At 41.2% G+C, this 27299-nt stretch overlaps 4 protein-coding genes across 12 annotated transcripts; 1 reads left to right on the top strand and 3 right to left on the bottom strand.

Moving 5' to 3' along the window:
• Positions 1–2835: 2835 nt before the first annotated feature.
• Positions 2836–8722, bottom strand: LOC112216977 (mitochondrial inner membrane protease ATP23 homolog). The gene is made up of 6 exons (XM_024377157.2): positions 8458–8722; positions 8128–8173; positions 4297–4378; positions 4052–4189; positions 3863–3946; positions 2836–3575 (listed from the first exon to the last, which is right to left on the bottom strand). Exons 1-6 carry the CDS (start codon positions 8606–8608, stop codon positions 3372–3374), a joined length of 705 nt encoding a protein of 234 aa, XP_024232925.1. The 5' UTR covers positions 8609–8722; the 3' UTR covers positions 2836–3371.
• A 2145-nt stretch (positions 8723–10867) lies between these two features.
• LOC112216974 (RNA polymerase II-associated protein 3) lies at positions 10868–17769 on the top strand. 7 transcript variants are annotated; one of them, XM_024377152.2, is made up of 17 exons: positions 10868–11312; positions 12764–12919; positions 13011–13154; positions 13324–13443; positions 13855–13982; positions 14068–14189; positions 14325–14395; positions 14480–14614; positions 14780–14907; positions 14999–15120; positions 15280–15350; positions 15435–15527; positions 15634–15863; positions 16001–16190; positions 16561–16658; positions 16745–16845; positions 16955–17769. In XM_024377152.2, exons 2-17 carry the CDS (start codon positions 12770–12772, stop codon positions 17038–17040), a joined length of 1989 nt encoding a protein of 662 aa, XP_024232920.2. In that variant the 5' UTR covers positions 10868–11312; positions 12764–12769; the 3' UTR covers positions 17041–17769. The 7 variants fall into 7 exon arrangements, with proteins under 7 accessions (XP_024232920.2, XP_024232918.2, XP_042156261.1 ...); XM_024377150.2 differs by having other exon boundaries at positions 11306–11433; XM_042300327.1 differs by lacking the exon at positions 10868–11312 and adding an exon at positions 11842–11866 and having other exon boundaries at positions 13324–13422.
• LOC112216976 (hemicentin-1) lies at positions 17516–21695 on the bottom strand. Its single transcript, XM_024377156.1, has 9 exons — positions 21462–21695; positions 21101–21154; positions 20650–20898; positions 20204–20470; positions 19731–20030; positions 19277–19546; positions 18773–19048; positions 18377–18625; positions 17516–17837 (listed from the first exon to the last, which is right to left on the bottom strand). The coding sequence occupies exons 1-9, from the start codon at positions 21511–21513 to the stop codon at positions 17815–17817; spliced, it is 1740 nt and encodes a 579-aa protein (XP_024232924.1). The 5' UTR covers positions 21514–21695; the 3' UTR covers positions 17516–17814.
• Positions 21696–22608: 913 nt separating this feature from the next.
• LOC112216973 lies at positions 22609–25623 on the bottom strand. Of its 3 annotated transcripts, none has more exons than XM_042300325.1 (6): positions 25477–25623; positions 25148–25190; positions 24627–24814; positions 24164–24418; positions 23576–23824; positions 22609–23088 (listed from the first exon to the last, which is right to left on the bottom strand). In XM_042300325.1, exons 1-6 carry the CDS (start codon positions 25529–25531, stop codon positions 22994–22996), a joined length of 885 nt encoding a protein of 294 aa, XP_042156259.1. In that variant the 5' UTR covers positions 25532–25623; the 3' UTR covers positions 22609–22993. The 3 variants fall into 3 exon arrangements, with proteins under 3 accessions (XP_042156259.1, XP_024232916.1, XP_024232917.1); XM_024377148.2 differs by having other exon boundaries at positions 22613–23088; positions 24627–24875; positions 25152–25190; positions 25477–25619; XM_024377149.2 differs by lacking the exon at positions 25477–25623 and having other exon boundaries at positions 22613–23088; positions 24627–24875; positions 25148–25196.
• Between the last annotated feature and the right edge of the window lie 1676 nt (positions 25624–27299).

Genomic DNA, 27299 nt, shown 5'->3' with positions numbered 1-27299 from the left:
GATCCCATGTAAAATATATGCCCTCTGTAGTGCCTGTTGGTGGAGTATACATTAAAGACAAGTACAGTGTAACTTTCACCACACTATTTCTAATTACAATTCAAATGTCGTAGTCGATGTCTGGACTCTTTGCGATAGCCTGAGAGTCACCATATGCAGTATATGGTGTGGGAAGATTATGAGGCTAATTCCCACGTACCCGTTCCACATTAATCCAAAGAAGGATAACGGATTCTCAAAATGCTAATGTCCTATAAAAATGTCCCCAGTTACATTTTACAGGGGAAGTTTATAAGATGTAGAGGTAGTGTTTGCCATCATCTGTCTGGAGAATAAGTTTTTTTAAAACTTTTCCCCCCACACACTGAGAAAGAGAGGCCTCAGCTGCACTGACATTCAGAGGACAACAGTGTACCTTAAAATATAGGTGAGAATCAGTGGAGGCTCCTCAGAGGAGGAAGGGGAGGATCATCCTCCGCAGTGAATTTCATAAAAATGTATGTCCTGAATACAAAGTGTTATGTTTGGGGCAAATCCAACACAACACATCACTGAGTACCACTCTTCATATTTTCAAGCATGGTGGTGGCTGCATCGTGTTATGGGCCTACTTGTCATCTGCAAGGATTTGAGAGTAAAAATAAATAAATGAAGAAAACTGAATAAAGCTAAGAAGAGGCAAACCGCAAGAGGATAATCTGGTACCGTCAGCTTTCCAACAGACACTGGAGTTGCTTGCCAAGACGACATTGAATGTTCCTAAGTGGCCTACTATAAAGTGTTGACTTAATAAATTGGCTTGAAAATCTATGGCAAGACTTAAAGACTGATTGTGGACTTCAGGAAACAGCAAAGGGAACACGCCCCTATCCACATCGATGGAACAGTAGTGGAGAGGGTAGTACGTTTTAAGTTCCTCGGCGTACACATCACAGACAAACTGAATTGGTCCACCCACACAGACAGCATCGTGAAGAAGGCGCAGCAGCGCCTCTTCAACCTCAGGAGGCTGAAGAAATTCGGCTTGTCACCAAAAGCACTCACAAACTTCTACATATGCACAATCGAGAGCATCCTGTCGGGCTGTATCACCGCCTGGTACGGCAACTGCTCCGCCCACAACCGTAAGGCTCTCCAGAGGGTAGTGAGGTCTGCACAACGCATCACCGGGGGCAAACTACCTGCCCTCCAGGACACCTACACCACCCGATGTCACAGGAAGGCCATAAAGATCATCAAGGACAACAACCACCCGAGCCACTGCCTGTTCACCCCGCTATCATCCAGAAGGTGAGGTCAGTACAGGTGCATCAAAGCTGGGACCGAGAGACTGAAAAACAGCTTCTATCTCAAGGCCATCAGACTGTTAAACAGCCAACACTAACATTGAGTGGCTGCTGCCAACACACTGACTCAACTCCAGCCACTTTAATAATGGGAATTGATGGGAAATGATGTAAAATATATCACTAGCCACTTTAAACAATACTACCTAATATAATGTTTACATACCCTACATTATTCATCTCCTATGTATATGTATATACTGTACTCTATATCATCTACTGCATCTTTATGTAATACATGTATCACTAGCCACTTTAACTATGCCACTTTGTTTACATACTCATCTCATATGTATATACTGCACTCAATACCATCTACTGTATCTTGCCTATGCCACTCTGTACCATCACTCACTCATATATCTTTATGTACATATTCTTTATCCCCTTACACTTGTGTCTATAAGGTAGTAGTTTTGGAATTGTTAGCTAGATTACTTGTTGGTTATTACTGCATTGTCGGAACTAGAAGCACAAGCATTTCGCTACACTCGCATTAACATCTGCTAACCATGTGTATGTGACAAATAACATTTGATTTGATTTGATTTAAAAATGGCTGTGTAGCAATGATGAACAACCAACTTGACAGAGCTTGAAGAATTTTTAAAAGAATGATGTGCAAACATTGTGTTATCCAGGTATGCAAAACTCTTATTCGAGATTTGGAGACAATTTATACTTGATCCAAAGATGTGGTCATAGGCGCAGTATGGCTTGTGTGACTCAATTGCGGAGCCTCGCGGAGGCAAAATTGAGCTCTACCGCATCGGCGTGCGTCTCTCAAATGTTTTAACAATATGGAGGGCTCGGTATAGACATGACCGGTTGACGGTAGGTGAGAGCAGGAGGTCCTGTATAAACACAAACTAATTTCCTTTGCAACAGCTCTGAGCTGCTCGGCGAAGCGCAAGAAGTATGAATGCCATGATTTCTGCGGAAGCCATATCACCATAAATGCTGCACGGCCAATGCAGATGTCAGATTGAACATGCAGCGTCTTCACCCAGAAAGACTCACAGCTTTCATCGCTGCTAAAGGTGATTCTAACATGTAGTAACTTAATAAATACATATGTAATGAAGATGCTTTATTTTTTATATTTTAATCCCACTTTGTAACACAACAAAATGTAGAAAAAGTCAAAGGGTGTGTATACTTTCAGAAGGCGCTGTATATGGTCTTGAGAAGTAACATCACTTGTACAACTTGTTCAAGAAATTATTTGCTCATCTTGATGGATAAATGATTCGCTCATCTTGATGGATAAATGATTTGCTCATCTGATGGATAAATGATTCGCTCATCTGATGGATAAAGGAATGATGCTGACATGAATTAATGCATGCTTCTTGATAACATGAAACATGCTTATTTAGATTTCACACCGTCTTCAGGGAATGCTGTGTCTGTTTAAAGTAACTTGGGTATTAACTGAGCACTTTTGTCAATTCATATATGCTAATGCGATAATAATCAAGGCTCAATATCATATTCATAATAATCAAATATTTATTTCAACAAGTTGACTTATTCAGTACAGTACAATAAAATCTATTAACAGTGAACTCCCAGCTCTCAGTTATTGTATGTCCACATGGCAGAGTAGAGGGGTGGACAGTCCCCCTTGGAAATGTGTCCCCACCTTTCAGTCTTGAAATAGGTTTTACAGGCATCATATACCCTTCACAAACACCAACTTTGGAACAGCTGTAAAAGTACGACCAAAAAAGATTTGCCACATTTATCAATATCCAAAAGGAAACCACTCCATCACATTCTTTAGCTTTAGCATTAGTCCACAAAAGTGTGCCATAAAAACATATAATTTATTATATCCTTTGATTTATTTAAATGACAGAGAGAAAGAACTCTGAATATTTCCCTTCAGGAGGTAATTTCATACAATTTTTGACACAGTCATTCTGCTTAGGGCAGTGGTAGGTTGCCCAGGTTTCTGCAAGGATCCTCACAATAGCACCCATGGAAATTAAATTACAATTCATTTGTACACGTAATAACACATTAAAGGTTTGCGGAATACCGATCTCGGTTTTCAAAATCTCTGTAGGCAAACTTGGCGTCCTTCTTGTCATGTGGGATGCGGCCGAAAGGGGCGTGGTCATTGAAGCAAGTGTCGAATACCTCGTCCACCACTTTCTCTGCCTCCTCTCGGCTCACCTTCCTAACAGCAAGGATGGAACGCAAGGCACGTCCCCGAACACATTCCTGATAGGTAGTAGTAAATGGGTTAGGTAGGAAGTTCTTCATGTGAATATTGGCCATCATTAGCACTTCTTGTTAACCGCTAAGCACTGAAAAAGGCAGTGCTATACTTGTTATTACATTGTACTACAGTTTCAACTAAACAGGTTGTCAATTCAAACATAACATTCCACGGGTTGGGGAAAAAAATCATGTTATGCTATACCATGAAGGATAGCAGTTTTGACTGAAATACATACAAGTAAGAATCATTTTGTTTGCAGTGAATTCACATGATCTCCAGATATTACCTGATGGTGCTTCTTGAGGCCAAAGTTGAACCTGGATACTTCATTATGGAAAGAGCAATCCCCACTGAGATTGGCTGCTCGAATCTGAAGAAGAAAAAAAAGAGCCGAACAATTAACATGACTTCCTTTAAACTGAGCACAAACACAATTCATTTCCCCATAACATGCACGTTTATCTCTTGGTCTCACCTCTGAGCAGGCCAAGTGCTTGAAGTTGTTAAACCAATCCACATGTGCCCGGCAGTGGTCAAAGGCATGGATGAGCTCATGTGTAACCACCCGGTTCATGTGGGACTGCTGGTGAATATTATTCTGACACAAAACAATCTAGAAATGGGAAGGGGGAAAACAATTGGTACCTTACAGATATGATACAAAGTACACAATGTAGCATGTGAACCTGTACACAAAGGTAACGGTTCTAGCTGTCTTACTTGTGATGATGTTGCATCAAAACCGCCACTGACAGTCCCATCACAGTCTTCACAGGAGAAGTGTCTATCTTTGTACACTGCACTGAAGAGACAAAATAATACTTGACAAAGGGGTGGCATAATGATGTCAAATGTACATTAGCATGGAAGAAGAAGAAGGAAAAAAACAGCATGATATATCTATTACATCACGTGTCAAACTCATTCCACAGAGGGCAGAGTGTCTGCGGGTTTTCGCTCCACCCCTGTACATGACTGATGAATTAAGGTCAGTAATTAGTAAGGAACTCTCCTCACCTGGTTGTCTAGGTCTTAATAAAAAAATAAAAATGTTTTAAAAAGACACTCGGTCCCCGGTACAATTAGTTTGACACCCCTGTGTTACCTACAGTAACTGTACAAAACATAGGGAAAAAAAGAAAGGAGAAAAAAAAACTATTTTGTACAGTTACTGTAGGTAACACAGGGGTGTCAAACTAATTGTACCGGGAACCGAGTGTCTTTTTTTTCCCCTTTCACCTTTATTTAACCAGGTAGGCTAGTTGAGAACAAGTTCTCATTTACAACTGCGACCTGGCCAAGATAAAGCAAAGCAGTGCGACACAAACAACAACACAGAGTTACACATGGAATAAACAAGCGTACAGTAAATAACACAATAGAAGAAAAAAAAACATTAGGACACCTGCTCTTTCCATGACAAACTGACCAGGTGAAAGCTATGATCCCTTATTGATGTCACTTGTTAAATCCACGTCAGTGTAGATCAGTGGGATTCAAAGTCGGGGTCGCGACCCCACTAGGGAACTGCACTGGCGTCGCCAATTAAAAATAAATAATTCACATAATACATTAAGAGTACAGATTATTGTATGGGACAATGCACAAACATTTTACAGAGTAAATATATTTATTGGTTTATTTTCATTTTGATAAGAGATGAAAATGCAATGAATTTAAGGTTATTTGTTAATGTAAAAAAATCAGAATTTTCTTGGGGGAAAATGGGGTCCACAGAAATTCAGGCAAAATAAATGGGGTCCCGCTGAAAAAGTTTGAATACCACTGGTGTAGATGAATGGATGGAGACATGGAGACATGGATTGTGTATGTTTGCCCTTCAGAGGGTGAATGTGCAAAACAAAATAATTAAGTGCCTTTGATAGTAAGTGCCAGGCACATCGGTTTGATTGGGTCAAGAACTGCAACGCTGCTGGGTTTTTCAAGCTCAACAGTTTCCGTGTGTATTAACAATGGTCCACCACCCAAAGGACATCCAGCCAAATTGACGACTTTGGGAAGCATTGGAAGTCAACATGGGCAAGCATCCCTGTGGAACACTTGACACCTTGTAGAGTCCATGCCCCAACTAATTGAGGCTGTACTGAGGGCAAAAGGGGGTGCAACTCAATATTAGGAAGGTGTTCCTAATGTTTTGTACACTCCGGGTATAATATAATAGATAATGTAGCAAAACTGTAATGACATATTATAATTTTATTTATTTTACCTTTTTAACTAGGCAAGTCAGTTAAGAACAAATTCTTATTTTCAATGACGGCCTAGGAACAGTGAGTTAACTGCCTGTTCAAGGGCAAAACAACAAATTTATACCTTGTCAGCTCGGGGGTTTGAACTTGCAACCTCCCGGTTACTAGTCCAACGCTCTAACCACTAGGCTACCCTGTGGTTAGAGCTTGACTTCTGTTCATGTGACTAAAGCCTTACAATATGTCTTCTTCTAATTGTAATATCTGTCTTACAATTATACTGAACAAAAATATAAAACGCAACATGTAATATGTTTGTACCCTGTTTCATGAGCTGAAAAAAAGATCCTGGAAATTGTCCATAAGCACAGATACTTATTTCTCTCAAAATGGAGCTATATTCTGCTGGGGTGAGTGGTTGCCGTTTAATTGGATCCAGGATTTCTTCAAGAACCGGACCACACAGGTCGAAGTTGGTGGAGCTTATTCTGAGTTAGTGGGGATAGAGAATGGGACACCGCAGGGAAGTGTAATTAGTCCAGTTTTCTTTAACATAAATGGTGAATGCCATGTTCCAGGATGTTGGGCCTGGTTGGGGCCTTTCCCTGTTTTCCGATTATGGGGCGCTCTGGAAAAGAGGAAGGAATATGCTGTTTGTGGTCCAGAAGGTGCAAGAGGCAATGGAAAAGGTGGTGGATTGGGCAGATAAGTGGAGAATTAGAATTTAAGCAGCAAAGAGCAAGTTTGTCATTTTGGGATTTAAAAGAAAGAAGGTTGTGCAAGGGCTTGAAATGTGTGGTTGACTGCTGGACCAGGTCAAGGCATTCAAATTCATGGAGGTTTGGCTACAACTCTACAGATGTTGGATGTGGTACAGGCAATTGCGCTGCGGTTATGCTGTGGGGCATTTCAAACTACCCCTATCCCTGTGTTGTTGACTGAACTGGAGGAGGTTCCGTTGAGGCTACAACTAGCTAAGCTGGCATTGCGCTATGGGATGAAAGTGCAGGGGCATGTATCATCTCACCCTGCAAGGTGTCTGTTAGGAGAGGCATGGGAATGGGGAGAGGGAACTGGAGTGAGAAGAGGTAGGCCAAGCTATCTGACCCAAGTGCACTAATGGGGGGTGGAGTCAGGAATGGTAGGTCTGGAAGTGGGGGTCCCTGTCTGCTGGCTGTGTGTTCCTCGGAGGCTGTTGCCAGAGCCTGATGTTGACATGAACGTTCTTGATGTAATAAGGACTAAGGACTGTAGAGAGCCTTCTCCGGTGGTTGAGGCCCATCTGCCGTGAGCCTGGGGGTCCCTACTTACACATATTCACAGATGGATCAAAGAAACCAGGCAGTGGGAGAGCAGAGTTTGGGATACATGTTCCCAGTTTCAGATACATCAGCTGCCTCCCCTCAGCTGTCTGATGGAGTTTCAGTCTTCTCTGCTGAAATGCTAGTACTAGTGTGACCATTGGGATGGGTCAAATAAGTGGGCCCTAAAACTGTGTTTTGTGCTCAGACTCTGCTGCCAGCCTCGTTGCGCTGAGAGAAGGGAAGTCAAAGGCACACCCAGACCTGATAATAGAGCTGATGATGGATCTTTATAAGGTGGGGCAGAAAGGCTGCAAGGTAGGTTTTCTGTGGGTCCCAACTCATGTTGGGTTAGGAGGAAACGAAGCAGCCGATATGGTGGCAAAGGCCGCTTTCAGGAGGGAGATGTGGTGGTCCCATTAGGGGGGATGGAATGTAGGAGCATCATAGCGAAGGTGTTGACCAGGAGTGGCAATGTGAGCGGGAGAGAGAGGAGCGGGGTAGGAAGTTTTTGTCTGTCCAGAATTCTAAGAGGAAGGGTAGTAGGTATCTAGGGAGGGAAAGGAGGGATGGGGTTCTGTTGATGAGGCTGAGGTTGGGGCATTGTGGATTGGGAAGTGAGTTATTGTTAGTGGAGAAACACCCAGATGGCAATTCTGAGGAATGTGGGGAGGTAGAGACTGTACTACTGTGACGCATGTTCTGTTATAGCAGACAGTATGCTGAGGATAGGAGGATATTTTTCTGTGAGCTGACTAAATTGGGTGTAACCACATTTTCGCTTGTAACTATTTTGGGCTCAAATGACAGGCGGAGCAAAATAGAAAGGAAGCTGTTGTGGTTTCTTTATTCCATCTGCTTGCACCTATGCTATTTATATAATGAAGTGTGTTTTTCACTCTCCAGCCTGAGAAAGGGAGCAATACGCATTAAAGTGTCTAGTCTGCTGGTAACTAATAGGAGGAAGAAGAAGAAGAATTATGCAGCTGACAGCCTTGTTGAGTTGTGATTGATGATGATAGTGGCTGGCTGACACTTACCATCCTGAGCTTTTCATGGCTCCAAGGAGAAGCTTTGCATATGGACCTGAAAGGGAGATAGAATGAGATTAGGCCTAATCGGTTATGCACCATGACAGCCATCAGGTCATTCAACAACTAGCTTATAGCTAACTGGCTTACTCATGACAGTCTCTTTACTGTTCAATGATTGCTAGCTAGTTGGCTAGCTAAGCTTGCTAGAAACATGGCTATGACGTATATGACAAATGTAAACATGGCATCAATGGTTACACGGTCATCTAGCTAACTATTGCCATGCGATATATTTGAGGATGACAGACATATCAGCTTGCTAGCCTGTTAGCTTACTTGTTTCCATTGCGAATTGTAGCATGACCTGACATTTGTGATTGAAAGTGAACAAGCTTTCTGCTATCGATCCCTTTTGGAACTTTCCTGAATTCCTCTCCGGGAATAGGTTATATCCATAGTCCTCTTCTTGCTGTTCAGTTTGATCCATTGCATGAAAATAGTTCCTAAAATAGCTACTTACAGCCTAGCAACGAGAGGTCGTTCTGTTTTTCAAATCACGTGGTAAACCAGACCGAGGTAAAAGTAGTTTGATATTAGATATTCGTTTTTCAATCATCAATAGCTCTTACACGGTGTGCCATGACTGTGATAATGATATACTGTATTTTTTAAATAAATAATATTATATATATATATATATGAGAGAAAGAGATGTATGGAGAAAAATCCACACGTTTGTTTCTATCCATCCATGCTGATTCAGAATATACCATTTTCATAGTCAAGGCATGCTTGGATCAATAACTATTGACAAGAGAAAACAGAATATCCGGTATAAAACTAATTTTACCTTGAAAACCAGAGGTGAAATATTAAATTAATGTCTGCGACAACATTGTTGCTAGCTAGTTATAGAAAATGCATTTGCTTTTTCTAATATAATTACAAACTAGGTTTATTGAAACACATTACTCCATGCATTGGCAAGTGACATTAAATGCGTAAACGTTCGGTACAGTGTTGCCAACTATCAGAGAAAGTTGCTAGAGGCAGGTCGATTTGTTGCTAAAAGTTGCTAAATGACGTTGGGATGTCATTGCATGACGCATTGACGTAGTAACGTAAAACTGCGTCATTACACAGAATACACAATAACGTTACTCAAATTGACTTTCCATCTCGGCGAAAAACATGATTTGACATTTGTTAGTTTAGATTTGTTTATTTATTATCATATATTTTTATTTGTAAAAGTAATATAAACACAACACATTTTATATGATCACATTTTTATTTTTAAACACAACACATTGAATTATTGAACAATTGCACATTATTGAACAATAACATTTTATTTATTTTCTTTTTAACTAGTAAACCTACACATTCTGAACAATTAAAGTTTTAAGCAGTGTATTGGTAGTTAGTTAACATGTTACCTAACTGATCAACATTTATAGGTACAGGCTAATACCAAGGTATATATGCTATCTCATTGAACAAGCAACTTAACTCAAATAATGAGGTATGTGCTAGGCAACTCTCTCCAGGTTGTTGTGCTGCTTAGCTGGCTAGCTGCTCAATGGTCTCCTCCAGATATTGCCACTGTTCTCACACACACTGCAGTACACACTACCACCATCAGTTGTGTGTCTCCGCCAGTTCCAGAAAGTCCACTCCTTGCGTACATACTGTAAATATGATGAATCATAGATTGGCAATCCTCTTCATCTTCACTGTCCACCTGCATTGTCATGGAGCTGGAACCAGCAGTAGAGGATGGAGTGGCCTTAAATCTGTATGCTGCTGTGGTGCCAAACTGCTGCAGAACTTCACTTGGTAGTTTATGCTGGTAACAGGTATCACCAGCCAGCTTCAGTCCATACCGCACCAGGAGTATGGAGTTGAGAGTGTGAAGTGACATTCTATTTCTTAACTTTGACTTGACCACACTCGTTTGGTTGAACAACCGTTCAACCTCCGCATTTGAGTGTGGTAAGGAAAGGACAGTGAGTGCAGCTTTGCACTGTTCTTCAAATGGATTTGACCCGGAAGAGTCCGTGTAGTTATTGACTTCACTCCAAAACTCGACTGTATTTTCAGTTGAGTCCCACCGAAACAGATGGATGTTTCTCCATTGGAAACAATTTGATCAATTGTTTGGGGCTGGTATCCCAGTAGCTCAGCTACTTTAATAATTTCAGTGGTGCCTTTATTGTGCTTTAGCGTTTCCTTAACACTGAACAAGGCCATGTTTCGCAAGACTTCTAGGTTGTCTGGGAGCCTTGCTTGCAGCTCCTTGCTTAAAGCAACAATGTAGTTGATGCACTGTCTCCGAATGACCTTTTTGTTCTCTGGCGCAAGACTGAGTTGTTACACCATGCTCTTGAAAAGGTACTGAAGGTATGGTGATGGACTGAGATGTCCATCAATGGCATCCTTCAGGACATCCATTTTTGCCATAGGGTTGACTACTTTGTTGCAAATTGATGTTAAAAGGTGTACCAGATTGTCCAAAAGCTTGACAGGATCTGTTTGCTCACCCTCAAATGACATCACTGCAACTTGTTTCAAGAATATCAGGTAGACATAGTTGGTCTTGTCCATTGTACATGGCGTGGAGCACATCAGCCATGTAGCAACGCTCACTGGCATTGGTCAATTCAAAGTGGAGTTTCAGTTCTTCCCACTGGCTCAATATATGAGTTACCGCAGGCTCAATCGATAGCCAACGTGTGGCACACACTTTGGTGATCTGCAGGGGTTTCTGGCCACAATTAACGCCTCACGCCGTTTTGTGGAAATCGAAAACCAGTTGTAGGTTTCCCTGATTAAGTACTCAACACTCCTAGGGATGGTTTCTTTGGATGCTGCACAGACAGCCAATTGTGAAGACTGGCACACACAGCAGATGAGTACCAAATTGGGCAATGCACATTTTTCCTTTAAAATCTTGTGCACCCCAGTCATCACGGACGCATTATCAGTGTCAATACCCTGAAGATTCTCTTTTTTAAGGTTACACTTCAAGAAACTCAACTACCGCCTTTGCTATTGATCTGGCATCGCCCCCCTCCAATTCAACCAGCCCGAGAAATGTGGACACCGGGATAAAGATGTCTTACAGTAGGAGTGGAGTTTTTGGAAAAAGGGGACCCGTGCCTTTTCGCTGATCCATTTGTGGTTTCAGGGTGGGTGAAAACAGAGCTGGGTGCTGTGGAATCTTTGAAGGTAACCAGACGTGGTCTTTGTTTGTTTCTGCTGGTCAGAGGGAGAAGGCGCTCCGCGTTAAAAAGAATGGGGCCAAGAAATGTAAGTTGTTTTGCTCTCAATAAATGGGTGCCATTGAAAGAAGTGATTACTGGAGTAGCAGTAAAAGGTTGACCAGCTGAAGGGGAAGATTCCCAATGTTTGTGATGCTCGTCGTTTGGTGCGACAGACAGGGTGTCGAGTGGTTTAAATAGAAGCGTCATTGTCGGTTCTTTTGAGTTCTGATTTTGAGTCTGCCCGACAGTGATGTTAGGGTATATACGTTATCCTGTACTGGCTTTTGTGCCAAATGCATTATGTTACAGATGAGTCAAAGGAATGTGTAGCATTGGGGAAAGTAGTGGTATGTGTTAATTGTAGGGGTGCCCATGGGGCTGTGGATCAGAAGTGTCCTGTGGAAAAGTTGTCATATGCTGAGGCAGTAAAGAAAGTAGAGGAAGATGGGTCAAGGGGGACAGATCCTGAGAGAAGTGGTGTGAGTAGTAGATCTGTACCAGTACAGAAGGATAGACTAACAAGTTACACATTTATAAGTAAGATTTAGATGTTTAGCATTTATAGCAATGGTTATCAATTGTACTGCAGAGATGGAACGTACGTCGCAGAAGATGTAGGTTGTGGTGGCAGCTGCTGAGAGGTATTTGGGTGTGCGAGACTTGACATCAGGCGAGTTACGGGGTGTGTTAAGTGGTGGTGTCCAATCCTTTCAGGTTGTTGGCCTGAGGAAGAACTAAATAGATTTAAATACTGGAGTAGCGTGGTTTTACTTTTTTGTGAGTGTTGTGCTTGTTAATTTTTTAATAAGCAAAGTATAGGGGAGTATTCCAGTCTAGTAGGTGGCAGTAATGCAAAATGTATTGGTTGCCAACCGCAGTTAAACCCCATCGAAGAAGAGGACATGCTGTCATGGCGCCGAACACAAACAGAAAACGACAGTATGGTGATAGTTTGTAGCGAACGTTAAATGCTAGTAAGCCTCGTTTAAACTTAAACTGATAAATTACAATCAATTTGGGACGCAAGGAACAGGTACTCAAATATTATAATGTAATCAGGTCTTATATCCAGGTCGAAACTCGTTAAAAGCGTTGCGTTCGCTTAGGCAACTAGCTAGCTACCAGCTATAAATGGCTGCTTTTGCGAGACAGCCGTGACTATCTAATGTCTCAACTGTAGCTAGCTCCTTGGTGTTATAGTAGTTAGTCAACAGTAGCGTGATGTTACTAGCTCCACAGTTTGAGTAACGTCAATAAAGATAGTGTTTTATTGTTTATGTCCCCGTTGACTTGATGTAGCTAGCTTACTAACATATTAAATGAAAGTGATCCTATCTACTATTTTGTCAACCTAGTATATTCAATGTATTTGACAGGTAGGCATGTCTGAAAACAAAGCCATTGAACTCCAACTGCAAATGCGACAAAATGCAGAGGACCTGCATAACTTCATGAAAGATCTTGACAGCTGGGAAACTGACATAAAGAGGAAGGATGAGCAACTAAGAACTGGGAGCTTTAGCGAGTCTCAAGTATGTAACACTTGAAAATGTGTATATTTTATATTTGCCATTGAGATTGTGCTATGTTAGAAAGATCCTGACCTATGTATTCCTGCCTTAGAAAAGCCTCCCACCAGTGCGAAACAAGGACTACAAAAAGAAGAGAGAGAAAAAGAAGGCATCAGACAACAATGCAAAGACTGAACCAAAACAAGCACGCAGGATAAAGTCTCATGACTATCAGTCATGGGACAAATTTGATGTGGTAATGGATTAGGTGGATCTTGCCTGTTTCTCCTTTGATTTCAATAGTGAGTTTAAACTAAGTATATGGTTTTAAACTGAATGGCAGCAGTGCACCATGCTAAACAGAATGTACTGCTTGCTGTTACACTAACCATTTCTTGGGGTGTTTTTTTTTTGTCTTCTGGTAGGACAAGGTATTGGAGTCCATGGATAAAGAGGACAGCGCTGCTGAGTCCAATGACTCTGAGTCTGAGGATTCTGGGGTTCCTGCTACTGACCAAGACAAGGTGCTTGCTGAGAAGGAGAAAGTACGACTCCACACTCATAGTATTGTAGTCAGACTCAGCCACAGCAAACCTGACACATACAGATATATGATTTCTCATGTAAATGTTGTCATTTTAAAATCTGACTTATTATTTTTATGATGACACAATGACCACCATTGAAGGTCAATTCAAAGAACAGACTTGCAAACTGGGCATTTGTTTGCAGTATGCTGTGATTTAGATGTCTGTAGGACTAGAAAGTTGCCTCTGAAATCCTAGACAATTACCCATACAGTATACCACCATCGGGGCCTCTAGCAGCTATCACCAATCATTGATGGTAGTAGTCAATAATACTCAGTCGGTAGTCAGTAAATGTTACTACTTTATTGTATGTATAGATTGCAAAATCTTATATTTGCTGTACTGAGTTTGACAATTGTTTTTCAGGGCAATCAGCTGTTCAAAGAAGGGAAGTATGAGGATGCCATTGAGTGTTACACCAGAGACATGGGCGCAGACCCTTATAACCCCGTTCTGCCTACAAACCGAGCTGCCTGCTTCTTCAGACTCAAAAAGTAAGCAACATGTAAGGAAATAAGCTATATATAACATTTTAAATGACAACATTAATGTGAGAATTCATATTTCTCTGTCTGTCAGGTTTGCTGTTGCCGAGTCTGACTGCAACTTGTCCATCGCTCTGGACAGTAACTACTTCAAAGCATTTGCACGAAGAGGAGCGTCTCGATTCGCCCTGCAACATTATGAATCTGCCCTAGAAGGTGAGGAGTAATAGTAACACAACAAAACATGTTTTCAAATGGGTAGAATGCCAGCAGAGTTAGTTTTTATATGCTGTATTATCTTAGAATAGGTCACTTAAAAACTATTTCTGCTTCCTTCCTCTACATAACTAGATTATGTAATGGTTCTCAAGCTGGATCCTGGAAACCTGGAGGCACAGAAGGAAGTGATGAAATGCAAAGAGGCGAGACATTATCTGGTGTTGGATCTATTACTGTACCTCTGTATCCCGCTCCCTGATCCACTCTAACCTCTCCTCTATCGGTAGGTCATTGCTAAACTGGGTGGAAAGGCAGAAAGCCCAGAGGCTGCAGTGGTGACGCCACCTGTGGTGGACGTCAAGCAACAGCAGCTCATGGAGGAACAGCAGAGGAGACAGGAGGCGGTGGTGCAGAAAGACAGGGTAGAGCCACCAGCTACACTTATCTTTTGCTGTTAGAGTAGGCCCGCTACATATTGGGTACCAGTTACCCAGTGACTCTGAGACACTGCAGTGCTGAAGACATACCACAGGTGTGTGCATTGCTTTCTAAATCGTTACCACGACACTAAACCTTGACTCTTTCAGGGGAATGCATACTTCAAAGAGGGGAAGTATGAGGCTGCAGTAGTGGACTACACCAAGGGCATGGAAGCGGACAGCACCAACGTCCTCCTGCCTGCCAACCGGGCCATGGCTTACTTAAAGCTGCAGAGGTAAGCAGCAGGGAAGGCAGGATAAGAGAGTATTGGAAAAGTGTAAATTCTGTCAAAGCTGTGCATTGATTAAGCTTAATTCTCTCCTTAGATATAAAGAGGCTGAGGAGGACTGTAGTAAAGCAATAGCCCTGGATGGCACCTATTCAAAGGCCTTTGCCCGCAGAGGAACAGCCAGGGCTGCTCTGGGACTGCTCAAACAAGCTAAAGAAGGTACAGTAGACACAGCCTTATCTTATTAGTAGGCAACCATTTTGTATAGGCTAGGCATGTTTCTATGTAACTACCTTGAGCAGGTTGAAGTCTTTGTGTGAATGGTAGCAGTAGTCATGGAACTGTTTATTATGTCATGTTTTATTATTTTTATTATAGATTTTGAGGAGGTCCTGAAGCTAGAACCAGGAAACAAGCAGGCATTTTATGAGATGAAGAAGATTGCAATTGTACGTATGTGGTTTTTGTGTTAATGTTCTTAGACCTGTTGTCTTTGTTGACAAATCATTGACATAGCCTCTCTCTGTTCTTAGGACATGGACACCAGTGGTCTGCTGGCAACAGAAGAGCATGCACAGCGGAGAACAGTACAGCCAATTAACAAACCACCTGACCTGCAGTCAACCGTGAGTCACTCAGATAAAACAGGAAAATATTTTCGGTATGCTGTTTCTAAACTTGGCTTGAAAGATTGACACACGACAATGTTCCTATTGGATTTCCTTATCCCAGAAGCCATTGAGTAGAGTGGACATTGAAGAGGTTTGTGGAAAGATCCTGGTCCAGGAGGAGTCCTCGGCTGTGTTGACTTCAGCCACAGCCCCCTGTGTTAGGCACCAGAAGACCACCTCCATTACAGACACCGTGAGAGAGGGTCAGGCCTCACCCCCCTCTACCTCCCCCAGTGCTAAGATCCCGAAGATTGAAGAAACATCAAACCTCCCCTCACATTCCCCTGTCCAGTAAGAGATATTGTTTAATTGCCGAACGGCTTGAGGATTTTGTTAATGCATGTTTTTAGTTCGTTTTGAATAGAACATTTGTCAATAGTTAGACTTTTGACAATAACACCACTGATGAGGCTGTTTTCTTATTTCAGAGGGCCTGTAGGGTATGCTGTGAGAGCACAGACACAGCAGCACAGGGAGGCAACTGTCAGTGAACCAACAGAACCACCTGCTACACCATCAACTGAGGTCGTACCTCCTGCCCCCACCAACAGCTTCCAGCTAGAGGCAGACCTAAGGAAGATTGGAAATGGCCCTGAAGTCATCTACAAGTATTTGAAGGTGGGTGTGGAATTAAAATATGATGAAAAACACAATATTACACATCCAAAAGAATAGACTTTTCAAATGTCATATGTGCAAATAGTTCAAAGGGGAAAATAAATAAACAATATGTGTTATTAATGTCCTTTTTTATTTAATATTTTAGGTATAGCCTATACAAAATGGATGCTAATGATGTGACCTACTAATAGGCTATATCTTATCTTGGATGCCTGTCTTGTTGTGATCATCTATTCTTCAGCAGAGACCTCATCTCTTGTTTGGGGTTCTATTTGTACACTAACAAATCACCATACAATGAGATTTGTCTTTTCTGCTGAGAAAAGCATGTAGATGCCACCAAGGACTGATGTTTGTGTTGTTTTAGCAAATCCAGCCTCAGGCTTATGCAAAGATCTTCCAGAGCTCTCTTGAACCAGACATGCTCAATCAGATTCTAAGGACGTTACAAAGCTTTTACATCAAGTAAGTACTGTACAAATACCATGCCATTACGAATGTTATGGCTCTTACAAGAAATGTGACTGTCACATTTTCCTTATCAAATGAAGGAAGGAAGAGCCACCTGTCATACTGGAGATCCTCAGGAATCTGGCCGGTGTGAGGCGGTTCGATATGGCTGTAATGTTCATGTCCAACCCTGAGAAGAAAGGTACCGATTTGGTTGTTGACCTGGCCCACTTTGTGATACATTATTTAACCCCAATGCAAAATTATTATGACATTGATAACGGCAATTTTTTTTCTTTTTTTTTTTCTAGTTCTACAAGAATTGTTTGACTTTCTTCGTCAAGCTGGACTTGAGGACGCTTCAGTAGGAGCCCTGCAAAAGAAGTATGGAGTGTGACGTGAGTGCAGAACCCTAAAAATAGACATCGCCACGGAGAGCAAAATTGTTTTTTTTACTTCAGCAAGCAATCGCTTGAAGGAGTTTTTCAATGCTCTAGTCCATGTTACTAATCCAAACATTGCTGTATGTACGCAACAATGCATCACTTAATTTCAACTGCCATGTTGGAAGGTCTGTAACATTTGATGTTATACTGTTTTATTTATTTATTTTTTTCCCTATGGCTCAACATATATAAGTTTCATCCTTATGAGAACAGTAGTTACTCTGCATGGCCAAAACAAGTATGTTCTATCTGACTGTGGCCCAACAGAACCATATGGGGAATAGTTCAAATATGCATCTGCTACTCTTAGAAAGCCATGAGAACTGAAATATGAATAAAGGCAAAACATTTGTGTTATTTTCAATTCTTCTGTCCAGGACCGTACATCTCCAAGACATTAATTGCAGTGAATGAGTGAATACCTAATACATTGACAACCTTTATTGATGTTCACTGAAAGTGCAGATATGGAGAAGATACTTTTCAGCAAATAAAGTTTTCACATGTTAAATGTAAAATATAGTTTTTTTTGGTGTCATCTACACATGGACTAAGAAGTTGTCAAAGTATACATAATATGTGGAAAATAAACAAATTACAGGAAGTCTGTCAAACTGCATTAACAAAGCACACATTTTCCAGACAACAGTACAAGATAATAAAGACACTGTTGGATTGCATTGTTGCCCCACCGCCATTGAATGGAATTCTTGTCTTGACTGTTCTCAACATCCACACCAGTGAGAATCTTTGGGAATAAGGGGAGAAATGTTAATAGCTGACTGAACTTTGTGGCATGTCTACTACACATGTAGGGCTGGCACAATAATTGTATTAGTGTGTAACTGACAATTATGGAGAATAACTGAACTATAAGCAAAGTGTCAGTTGTCTTAATACCTATATTTTAGCACAGGGGATTCAACTTTTTACTCAGTTAACAGTTTACCCAATAGCAGTTTTTCATGAACTCGGTGAAGTTGGTGATCATTTTACGAGCATGACGGCACGGTGGAGAGAAGCTTCATTTTCAAAAGTTCCAAGCGGTCAACTTTATTGAGATGTGTGTTTCACCCAAGATGTGTTGTATTCACTAGGTTTGGTGTAGCTAATTTTCAAATGTGCATAATGATACATTTCAAGCTCATACTAAAATTAAAATTATGGCAATAACTGGCCGGTTGCATGACAATTATTACCGAAGATGCCGTCCCCAGTTGAATGGAGTAGTAGGAAGTGTTATAAGACCAACAATTAAATTGATGGATCATAGTAGTTTGACCATACCTGTGACACTGAGTGTCTCATTGGCTGTTGCTGTCTTCCTGGTGATCGTGTTGTGTGCCTCGCAGCTGAAAGACTCAGTGGCCACGTAACGGTTGACGGTTATATCAACCACGCTGCCGTGCATGGTCCGACCATACACACTCCAGGTATAGCTGCAAGAGGGAGAGCACTGGGCAATACACTTGAAACTGGCCTTGACCCCTACCTCTAGGGCACCTGGTCCTGAGATGGTCACATTAGATGGTCCATCTGAAAGAAAGGTCAACATTAGACCTAGAATGGCTTGTTCGTTCTGAACTACCTCTTTTTATGCTTCATATGACAGTGACAAGACCACTCAGTTTCAAGGTCTGCATAGAAATATGTTTTGACAAATACAATCTAACTGCTGCTCACCAAGTAACACAACTGAGGTATTGGCAGTGCTGTTGTCATTGGTCACTGAGTTGTAAGCCACACAGCTGAGGGGTCCTCCGTCCATGGTTGTCTCAGGTGTGAGGGAGAAGGAGGCGTTCATCTCTGCCAGCCTCCCCTTGTATATCCAGGTATAGGTACAGGTGGGGTAGCACAGGGCCGAACACTGAAGGGCTGTCTTTGATCCAGGCAGGAGATACAGGACTTTACCTACTGGGCCTTTGCCAGATTGGATGATAACAGCTTGAAGTGGTCCATCTGGAAAATGTCATGAAATGTCTTTATGATTAGCTTGTAAACATATATATATATATATATATATGGTGGCAAGTAGCCTAAGGGTTCTGTTGATGTGCCTTTGAGCAAGGCACTTAACCCCTAATTGCTCCTGTAAATAACTGCATCTCTTTTATGATCTTTCTTGAAATACTGGTGTATGGTGAGCAAAAATGGCTGTATAAATAGAATTTATCTCTGCATACTCACAATTTACATTCAGTTGGTACCCAACCCCTTTGATGGGTGCTCCCCCCTGAGAAACAATGCATTGGTACAGCCCACCATCTGACTGGAGCAGAGGACTAAAAGACATAGTGATATTGTTGGGGGAGAGACTGACCCTGCCGGACACAGCTATAGGGAGGCCATTTTTTAACCACAAAATGGAGGCTGGATTCTGAGAGCCCACACACTGCAGTGAGAAGGGCTGGTGTGCCAAGGGCTTGTCCTGGGACACCGGCTGTACAGAGATAGGATCTGGAAGACGGGAGTGGAAAAGAGGTGAAGAGGACAGAAAGAACGAGGAACATTTTATTTTCAGAGAGATACCAAGATAAATACTTTGAGTTGGCTTTTACAAAATGGTGGACTGCCACCTCCAAACATCCGATTCTAAATATTGACTTGTGACAAATCTTTTGTCATAAAAACTCTGACTTACCAGTGACGCTCAGGATCTTGGTGCTAACAGCAGTGACCCCTGAGGCAACATTCTTGGCCTCACACGTCAGTGCCTCATTGTGCCTGTAATCATCAACAGTAACCACCAGTTTACTGCCAACCATGGGCTTATCGCCCTTATGGAAGATTGGCAACTGGATCTCGTCACCATTGAAGATCTTTCCATTGAATGTCCAGGTAAAGTTACAGGAGGGGGTGCAGTCAACAAAGCACACAAAGTTGTAAGTGTCTCCTACTGTCACTGAGCTGGCACCCGTGATCAAAATGGCCCCCGGTCCGCCTGGGAAGAGGTGGAAGTAAACACTTGATTATGTGTTTAATTATAAACTCTTAGAAGTTTCTAAAAATGCAGTTTACACAGAATATCTGACTAACATAATATAGTAATAATTATCCAATGCGACTTCAATGGACCACTCCAAAGTTGAAAAAAAGGACAAAAATTCCACTCACGGGCCACGTAAGGTGTGACATAGGTTGAGATGTAGAGGAGTGAGACAGTGTCCTGAGCATCACAGATCAATTCCTCTGCAATCTCCCAGGAGTCAGGTGTGACAGAGATGGTTTGACCATATTTGGTGGTCACTGTGCTTTGTGCTTCAGAACTAATTGTCCAGGTGTAGGAGCAGGACGGGTAGCAATCAGCAGAGCAGGAAAAGTTGGACGTCACTCCACTGGACAGTGTATCAGGACCTGTGATCTTTATATTGGACGGTCCAGCTAGAAAATAAATAATTGTCGTATAATAATTGTCGGTTGAATTAGGTTGGAGAGTGTAGAACAGAGCTCCACAACCTTTGGATATGCAGTACAGAGACACAAAAGCATAACATCTGTTGGCATTGTATGATTTCTAAATATTTGTTTAGATTGATAAAAACGGATTATAAGTAGCCTACACGTCACGTTGACTGTTTTGCTGACTGTCACTGACTTCCCAGTGGTGGGGTTTGTAGCCATACAGATCAGGACCTGTGGTGGAACCTGCTCCTTCAGCTGGAGGTTGAGCTGTGGGCCCTGGGTGGTGAGCTCTCCTCTGGTCCAGGTGAAGGTGCAAGTTGGGAAGCAATTGGCTGAACACTGGAAGCCATAGGGAACCTCCACCGTCACTGTGTTCACCCCACTGATCTCCACAAAGGACGGCCCATCTGACAGAACGGAAAAAAAGCCCCTGAGTCATAAACATAATGGTAAAAAATTAGGACGAAGTGGATTTACATTTTTTATTGTTCACCATAATGTTATAATGTTAGTGTAAGGATAAACAATGGATGATTAATGCATATAACCTTTTGGCATACATTTATTTTGTATACTTAGAAATGATGCCAGAAACCTAATGTATCTTACATGGTGTGGTTTCCTCCGATGTCCTGCCCTGCTCTCTCTCACTGGCAAGTGTTCCTACAGAAACACGGAAAGATAAAGAATCCCATGCCATCTCAATGGTTCAGTATACATGAACTATCTTATAAAGCATTAATAACACATGTATATGGCCTGGGCCCTAGATACACATTACATGCAGGCACTTCTCTGTTTAAAACATTTGGATTTTCATTACAAAACTATTTCTTATTCGCTACTTTGACAATTCAGAAAAATTCAGATTTTTTTTTCCCATTACAAATTTGCATGAGAAAATGTCATTCCTGACTTGAAGTAGATTTGACCTCAACACTAACAGAGCCAGTTGAATGTGGTATCTTACCTGCCAGGCAGGTGAGCAGCAGAGGCAGACGAAATGTGCAGAGGAGAACCATGGTTCTGCTGCCGAGATCCGGGCGACAAAGTGGCTGAAATGTCCACTCAAGAGCTGTTCTCCCCTTATACCTCCGGAAAAAAACTGTCTGACAATCTTATCAGGAACCAATTCAAAAACAAGACATTATCCAACAGTGCCGGCAAAGCGCCGCTAGTGTTTGGACCTGTATGTGAGTAATCAGCTCCACGGCATTGTGTTCTGGTTAGGGCGTGCGCGCTAGTTCCTTGTGTTCGTAGGCGTTGATCTACTGAGACGGAGCCTTTTGATAAGTGACATGTCTCTGAGCGAGAGAGCATTCACTTTGTTTGCTTCTCCTCCATTCAGACAGGTGAAGGTTACAGACAAAAGAAAGTGTGCAAACATGTTTTAATCTGTTTATCCTATTATGTCGAATAGCTCTTATGTAGATACAGTGGTTGTTGGTATAATATTTATATTAGTAAAGGACACTTATTATTTTTCCATTTAAAATGCATTAATTAACTTAACCAATTGAACTATAATTCAAGATGACAAAAGGGTTATGCATGGAAAAGCTTGAAAAGATAGAGAGGGTGTGTGTGTAGGTGATACCATTGCCTCTCTGGAACATTGATTGTTCTTATGTACCATAAAATAAACTCCTGATATATAATCAGTGATAATCCAAAGCGGACTAATCGCACTCCGTGATCAAGTGTGTTTTAATATTTATGCATGTTGATTACATTCCAGATCAAAATGTACATGTAGATGCAGGGTGGGCCCCTCATCTGTTGTGAAGTTAATGCTAATCATCAGTCAGACGATATGTGAAAATAGCACTTCAACTAACAATATCAAACTATTTCACATTTCAAATATTTAATTCAGTATGATGGCAATTGATTGAGATAATTGTTTCAGAACTTATTTGAGAAAACACAAAACATTTCAAAAACAGTTTGTCATGTATTTTATTGCAGTTATGCAGTTTCTAGACAAATATTGGGAGTGTAAATTATTTGAGCAAACAAAATCTATATTACAGATTTTTTCCCCCCAAAGGCACAGACTTTGAAGTAATGTATTTTAATTGGCGTGTTAAAGCTGGACCTGACTTGTCTTGAGCCTGTCCAACATCAGCACGCCATTTAAAATACATCACTTCAAAGTCTGTGCCTTCCATGAAGATGGCATGCTTGCAGGTTTCAACTCCATCTCAAGTCTGGAAAAAAGTTACACATTGCAAAAAAGACATGCTACTAAATTAATGTAAATTTGTCTTTATTAAATATTTATTCCAAATAGGGTATACACTTTACGATGCTTGCACACACGTAGTGCTTTAATATTGAAAGATTCAGCCAAGCCTTTCCACTCCACTTATCATCAGCAAATATGCCTAACATCCTGATATGGAAGGCACTGTTTGTAATAATGCTGACATGTTTTCAAATTATCCAGATGTGCGTGTGGAGAACAGTTTACTTCCTTGTACAAAACGGCCCTCTCCTGGATTATGGTGATATTACAGTGTAGAGTGAGAGTGTAAAGGCAAACAGAAGCAGGTCTATAGTCTGTTTAGCCTGTGTGGCCATGGATTTTCCATCATCTGTAACACACAACAACAACAAAAACATTACAAAAGGAACACCAAAAAGCCAACTGACATTTACTCCTGAGGTGCTGACCTGCTACACCCTCTACGACCACTGGGATTATTATTTGAACCTGCTGGTCATCTATGAATGTTGGAACATCTTGAAGAACAATCTGGCCTTAATGGCCATGTACTCTTATAATATCCACCTGGCACAGCTAGAAGAGGACTGGCCACCCCTCAGAGCCTGGTTCCTCCCTAGGCTTCTTCCTACAGTAGGGTTCCTGCCTTTCTAGGGAGTTTTTCCTAGCCACCATGCTTCTACATCTGCATTGCTTGCTGTTTAGAGTTTTAGTCTGGGTTTCTGTATAAGCACTTTGTGGCATCTGCTTGATGTAAAAAATGTTTTATAAATACATTTGATTTGGATTTGATGTGTCTGACATATTTTTTATGACTGTAGTTACTCAAATGTATAATCATGAGATTTCTGCTGTACCTCCCACCCGTACGGTCTTGGTTGCCAAGTCAAAATTCATTGAGACCGTATTCTGAGCGTAGCACTTAATCTTCTCTGATTTTACATGTCGCTCGACCGTCATCTCCATCTCACTGCCATAAACAGTGTGACCATCAACGATCCACCAGTAGTCACAAGCAGGAATGCATTTGGCAGTGCACCGAAACTTGGACTTGAAGCCAACTGCAACAGAGTCTTGACCAATGACGTGGACCTCTGATGGACCAGCTGATAGGAGACAAAAAGTAAAGGAAGAAGCTGGTTCAAGTATCACTTCAACCAAAACCCCAAAATCACTCTTTAATCATCAAATGTAGAATGTATACTGGATAAGGGAAGTGTGTTAATTGATAGATCAAGCTATTGAAAAGGCCCTGGGCCCAAGCCTGAATGGGGTCTGAGAGGCCCCAAAAAATATCCAACCAGGGGGCCTATAACAAAACAAAGCCCCGGGGCCTATGATTTCTTAATCCGGCCCTGGATATGGATATGAACAATTGCATTACACTAATGACAATAAATAATCCACAATTGTTAGAGGAAGCTCTACATCTCCCAATAACCTACATGTCACAGGTATTGTCCTGGTGGCCATGGCATAGAGCCCAGACACACTGTTGATGGCCTTGCAGTTCAGAGTAACAGAGGTGGCCAACTCTTCGGGAGTTACGGTAATCTCGTTCCCTTGCCCCCCGAGCCATCGGCCCTTTATCCCCCAAGTGTAGTTGCAGGAGGGACGACAGTCGGCGTTACACTTGAAGTTTTGTGGGGCCCCTGGGGTCATCAAGTCAGGGCTTGTGATCAATACATTGCTTGGTCCAGCTACAAGGAGGAACACACACATTTAGATAATAGTCTAGATCCTATGACCAATGTGAAAAACATGAGCAAAATAACACTAATCCAGTAATCCAGACATCTTGTCAGTAAATTAAAACACATTGAATTATCCCTCCATTCCTAATATCATAAAGACCATCACCTCTAATTTCATGTGAAATGTCATAAAAACAACAAACCACCCACGCACCTAAAACCTGTAGTATCTTTGTTACTGTAGAGGACCTCCCAGAGTCATCATTCCTTGCAGTGCATGTGAGGTTTAGGGACTCCTCCCATTGGCGAGCTGTGAAGAACACTTCGTTCCCCTGCCCAATCTGCCCGTCGATACTCATTCTGTAGCTACAGGAAGGAGAGCACTGGGCGGCACAGTCAAAACTGCATGGCACGCCCACAGTCACAAAGTCAGGTCCCAAAATGGTTAGTTCCAAGGGACCATCTGAAAATTACAGTGCACAATCAGGCAATGTTGGCCTACCGGATTTTTGGCACACAGGGTGTAAATTTACTTGTAATAGGGATAAATTGCTACAATGATAATAAAATTAAAAGTCATGGCATTTCCAATTGACCCCTCATTTCTGTGCAGTAGTTATCTGCTAGCTGTTAGCACTACTGCCCTACCACAGGTACAATCCAGAGGACCCAACACTCCAATGATGTTGCCATACTATAATACGTTGACTAGTTTGTCATGTGTCTGTGGTTTACCTACTGGGACTGTCCTTCCCTCCATCAGTGGTCACAGCTGATCCTGGAAGTTCATAAAAACAGCCTCACAGTCTGTCATCAAGACGTTATAATGTATATGTAACACGAAAATTATCATTATGCTTAGACCCAAATATGTTAGCCTATTGTCCAAACAAAAGTTTAACCTCAGCAGACACTGAACATATGCATGGTTATAGAGCTTAGCAGAAAGTTTCCAGAACATACAAACTTACTGACTGATGTCAAACTGCGTTCGGCATCCTCAAAAATAGATTTTGACAAAATATTATCTCAAAAATAATGTTGTTTTTTCCATATCATATTACCTGCAAGGTACACAAACAGCAGAAGCAGATTGAGCAGGGTGTGTGTATCCTTCATTGTCTTGCAGCGATGGAGTGAGGTGAATGGATACCAGGAATATGGGACTGTTACAGAGTCAAGTAGTAGAGTGAGAAGGTAAACAAACACACCTTATCAGAGAGAACAGACTGAGAGCGAACCTGCCCTGCCCATTCAAACCTGCCCATTAAAAATACATTATTTTTGTAGTGACCTTTAAATAAGGTGAAACAGAACTGGCAACTTTTACTATGAACTAACATGTAGAGGGCAATGTACTGAGGAATAAAATAAATGGTCTCCAACTCTCCATCCCTGCTCCTGGGGAGCTGAAGTCAATTAATATACTATTTTTAATAGACAGAACCAATTGGAGGGAAAGATATGAGACTATATGTGTAATACATGAGTGTATGACGAATTTAGGAGTGTCGAGAACGTGGTTTCAGTGCGTGGCTTGTACCAGAATCTCTTATCAAAAGTACAAAAAGTTCTGAATGAAACAGACTTTGACTTTAGATTTAGGCACACGTGACTTGGTTGTGTCAACAGTGTCAGAAACTCTGGTTTGAACCTCAATATCAATACCTCAAACAGAATAAAAACAAACACAGTAACTACAAAGTATTACTCTTAAAAAGTGTATTTTTTGCTGATACAGATATTTGCAAATGCAGAAGTGAACATTTTTATATACTGTGTGGGTAAAATGTATGTCATATGCTGTAAAATTATCTAAATTTCCATTTATAACCCCTTATGTCACATTCTGTTTCATCATATCCTATTAAAGCTGATCTAACATTTGTTAATTTCACGTAAACATTTCAGACAACCATCTATTTCAGTTGTATTCCATCATCCATGTAATGTTTTTCACATTGTAGAGTCAATCACAAGTTATACTAGTTAACAGTGGTGTAAAGTACATGAGTAAAAATACTTTAAAGTACTACTTAAGTCCTTTTTTCAGGTATCTGTGCTTTACATTACTATTTATATTTTTGACAACTTTTACTTCACTACATTCCTAACGAAAATAATGTACTTTTTACTCCACACATTTTCCCTGACACCCAAAAGTACTCGTTACATTTTGACAGGAAAATGGTACAATTCACACACTTATCAAGAGAAAATCCCTGGTCATCCCTACTGCTTCTGATCTGGCAGACTCACTAAACACAAATTCTTTGTTTTTAAATTACTGTATGTCTGAGTGTTGGAGTTTGCCCCATGTTATCCATCAATTTTGAAAAAGGAGAACATTTTGCCGTCTGGTTTGCATAATATAAGGAATTTGAAATTTATACTTTTAATTCATACTTTTACTTTTGATACTTAATTCCATTTTCTTTTTATACTTAAGTATATTTCAAATCAAATACTTTTAGACTTTACTGAAGTAGTATTTTACTGGGTGACTTTCACTTTTACTTGAGTAATTTTCTATTACGATATGTTTACTTTTACTCAAGTATGACAATTGGGTACTTTTCCCATCACTGCTAGTTGACTAGCTGAACGCGGAATCTGGATGCCATAACCTCGAGTCCTTGGAGCTCCACAGTGTATATATAATGTTAAATGTCAATGTGTCGTCATGCATCTACACTCGATGTCTACATATTATATCACTAAACTCCTCTATTTTGTGTGTCTAAAACCGTTATATATGTTTACAAAAATGACATTTGAATCACACAACCTCTAAGTGCTTATTTTAGAATATATGTCTAACATAATGTTAAAGGTATAGACTATGTGTGTGTGCCCATGCTGTGGTTATAGAATAATTAGGGGTTCA

Source organism: Oncorhynchus tshawytscha, linkage group LG17 (genome assembly GCF_018296145.1).
Source record: "Oncorhynchus tshawytscha isolate Ot180627B linkage group LG17, Otsh_v2.0, whole genome shotgun sequence".
Taxonomy (NCBI): domain Eukaryota; kingdom Metazoa; phylum Chordata; class Actinopteri; order Salmoniformes; family Salmonidae; genus Oncorhynchus; species Oncorhynchus tshawytscha.
The sequence above is the reverse complement of the archived record's forward strand: the minus strand, read 5'-3'. Positions and strand labels throughout refer to the sequence as shown.

Excerpts from the sequence above, each read along its gene's own strand:
- LOC112216977 (XM_024377157.2), bottom strand. The coding sequence starts at position 8,608 with ATGGATCAAACTGAACAGCAAGAAGAGGACTATGGATATAACCTATTC. Across the intron at positions 8,174-8,457 it reads ACAATTCGCAATGGAAACAA|GTCCATATGCAAAGCTTCTC; the intron begins GTAAGCTAACAG and ends TCTCCCTTTCAG. Across the intron at positions 3,576-3,862 it reads GCCTCAAGAAGCACCATCAG|GAATGTGTTCGGGGACGTGC; the intron begins GTAATATCTGGA and ends ACTACCTATCAG.
- LOC112216974 (XM_024377150.2), top strand. Across the intron at positions 14,396-14,479 it reads AAGTGATGAAATGCAAAGAG|GTCATTGCTAAACTGGGTGG; the intron begins GCGAGACATTAT and ends CTCTATCGGTAG. Across the intron at positions 15,351-15,434 it reads AGATGAAGAAGATTGCAATT|GACATGGACACCAGTGGTCT; the intron begins GTACGTATGTGG and ends CTCTGTTCTTAG.
- LOC112216976 (XM_024377156.1), bottom strand. The coding sequence starts at position 21,513 with ATGGTTCTCCTCTGCACATTTCGTCTGCCTCTGCTGCTCACCTGCCTG. Across the intron at positions 21,155-21,461 it reads GCTGCTCACCTGCCTGGCAG|GAACACTTGCCAGTGAGAGA; the intron begins GTAAGATACCAC and ends GTGTTTCTGTAG. Across the intron at positions 18,626-18,772 it reads TACCTCAGTTGTGTTACTTG|ATGGACCATCTAATGTGACC; the intron begins GTGAGCAGCAGT and ends CCTTTCTTTCAG.
- LOC112216973 (XM_024377148.2), bottom strand. The coding sequence starts at position 25,531 with ATGAAGGATACACACACCCTGCTCAATCTGCTTCTGCTGTTTGTGTAC. Across the intron at positions 24,419-24,626 it reads AAAGATACTACAGGTTTTAG|CTGGACCAAGCAATGTATTG; the intron begins GTGCGTGGGTGG and ends TCCTCCTTGTAG. Across the intron at positions 23,089-23,575 it reads CAAGACCGTACGGGTGGGAG|ATGATGGAAAATCCATGGCC; the intron begins GTACAGCAGAAA and ends TGTGTGTTACAG.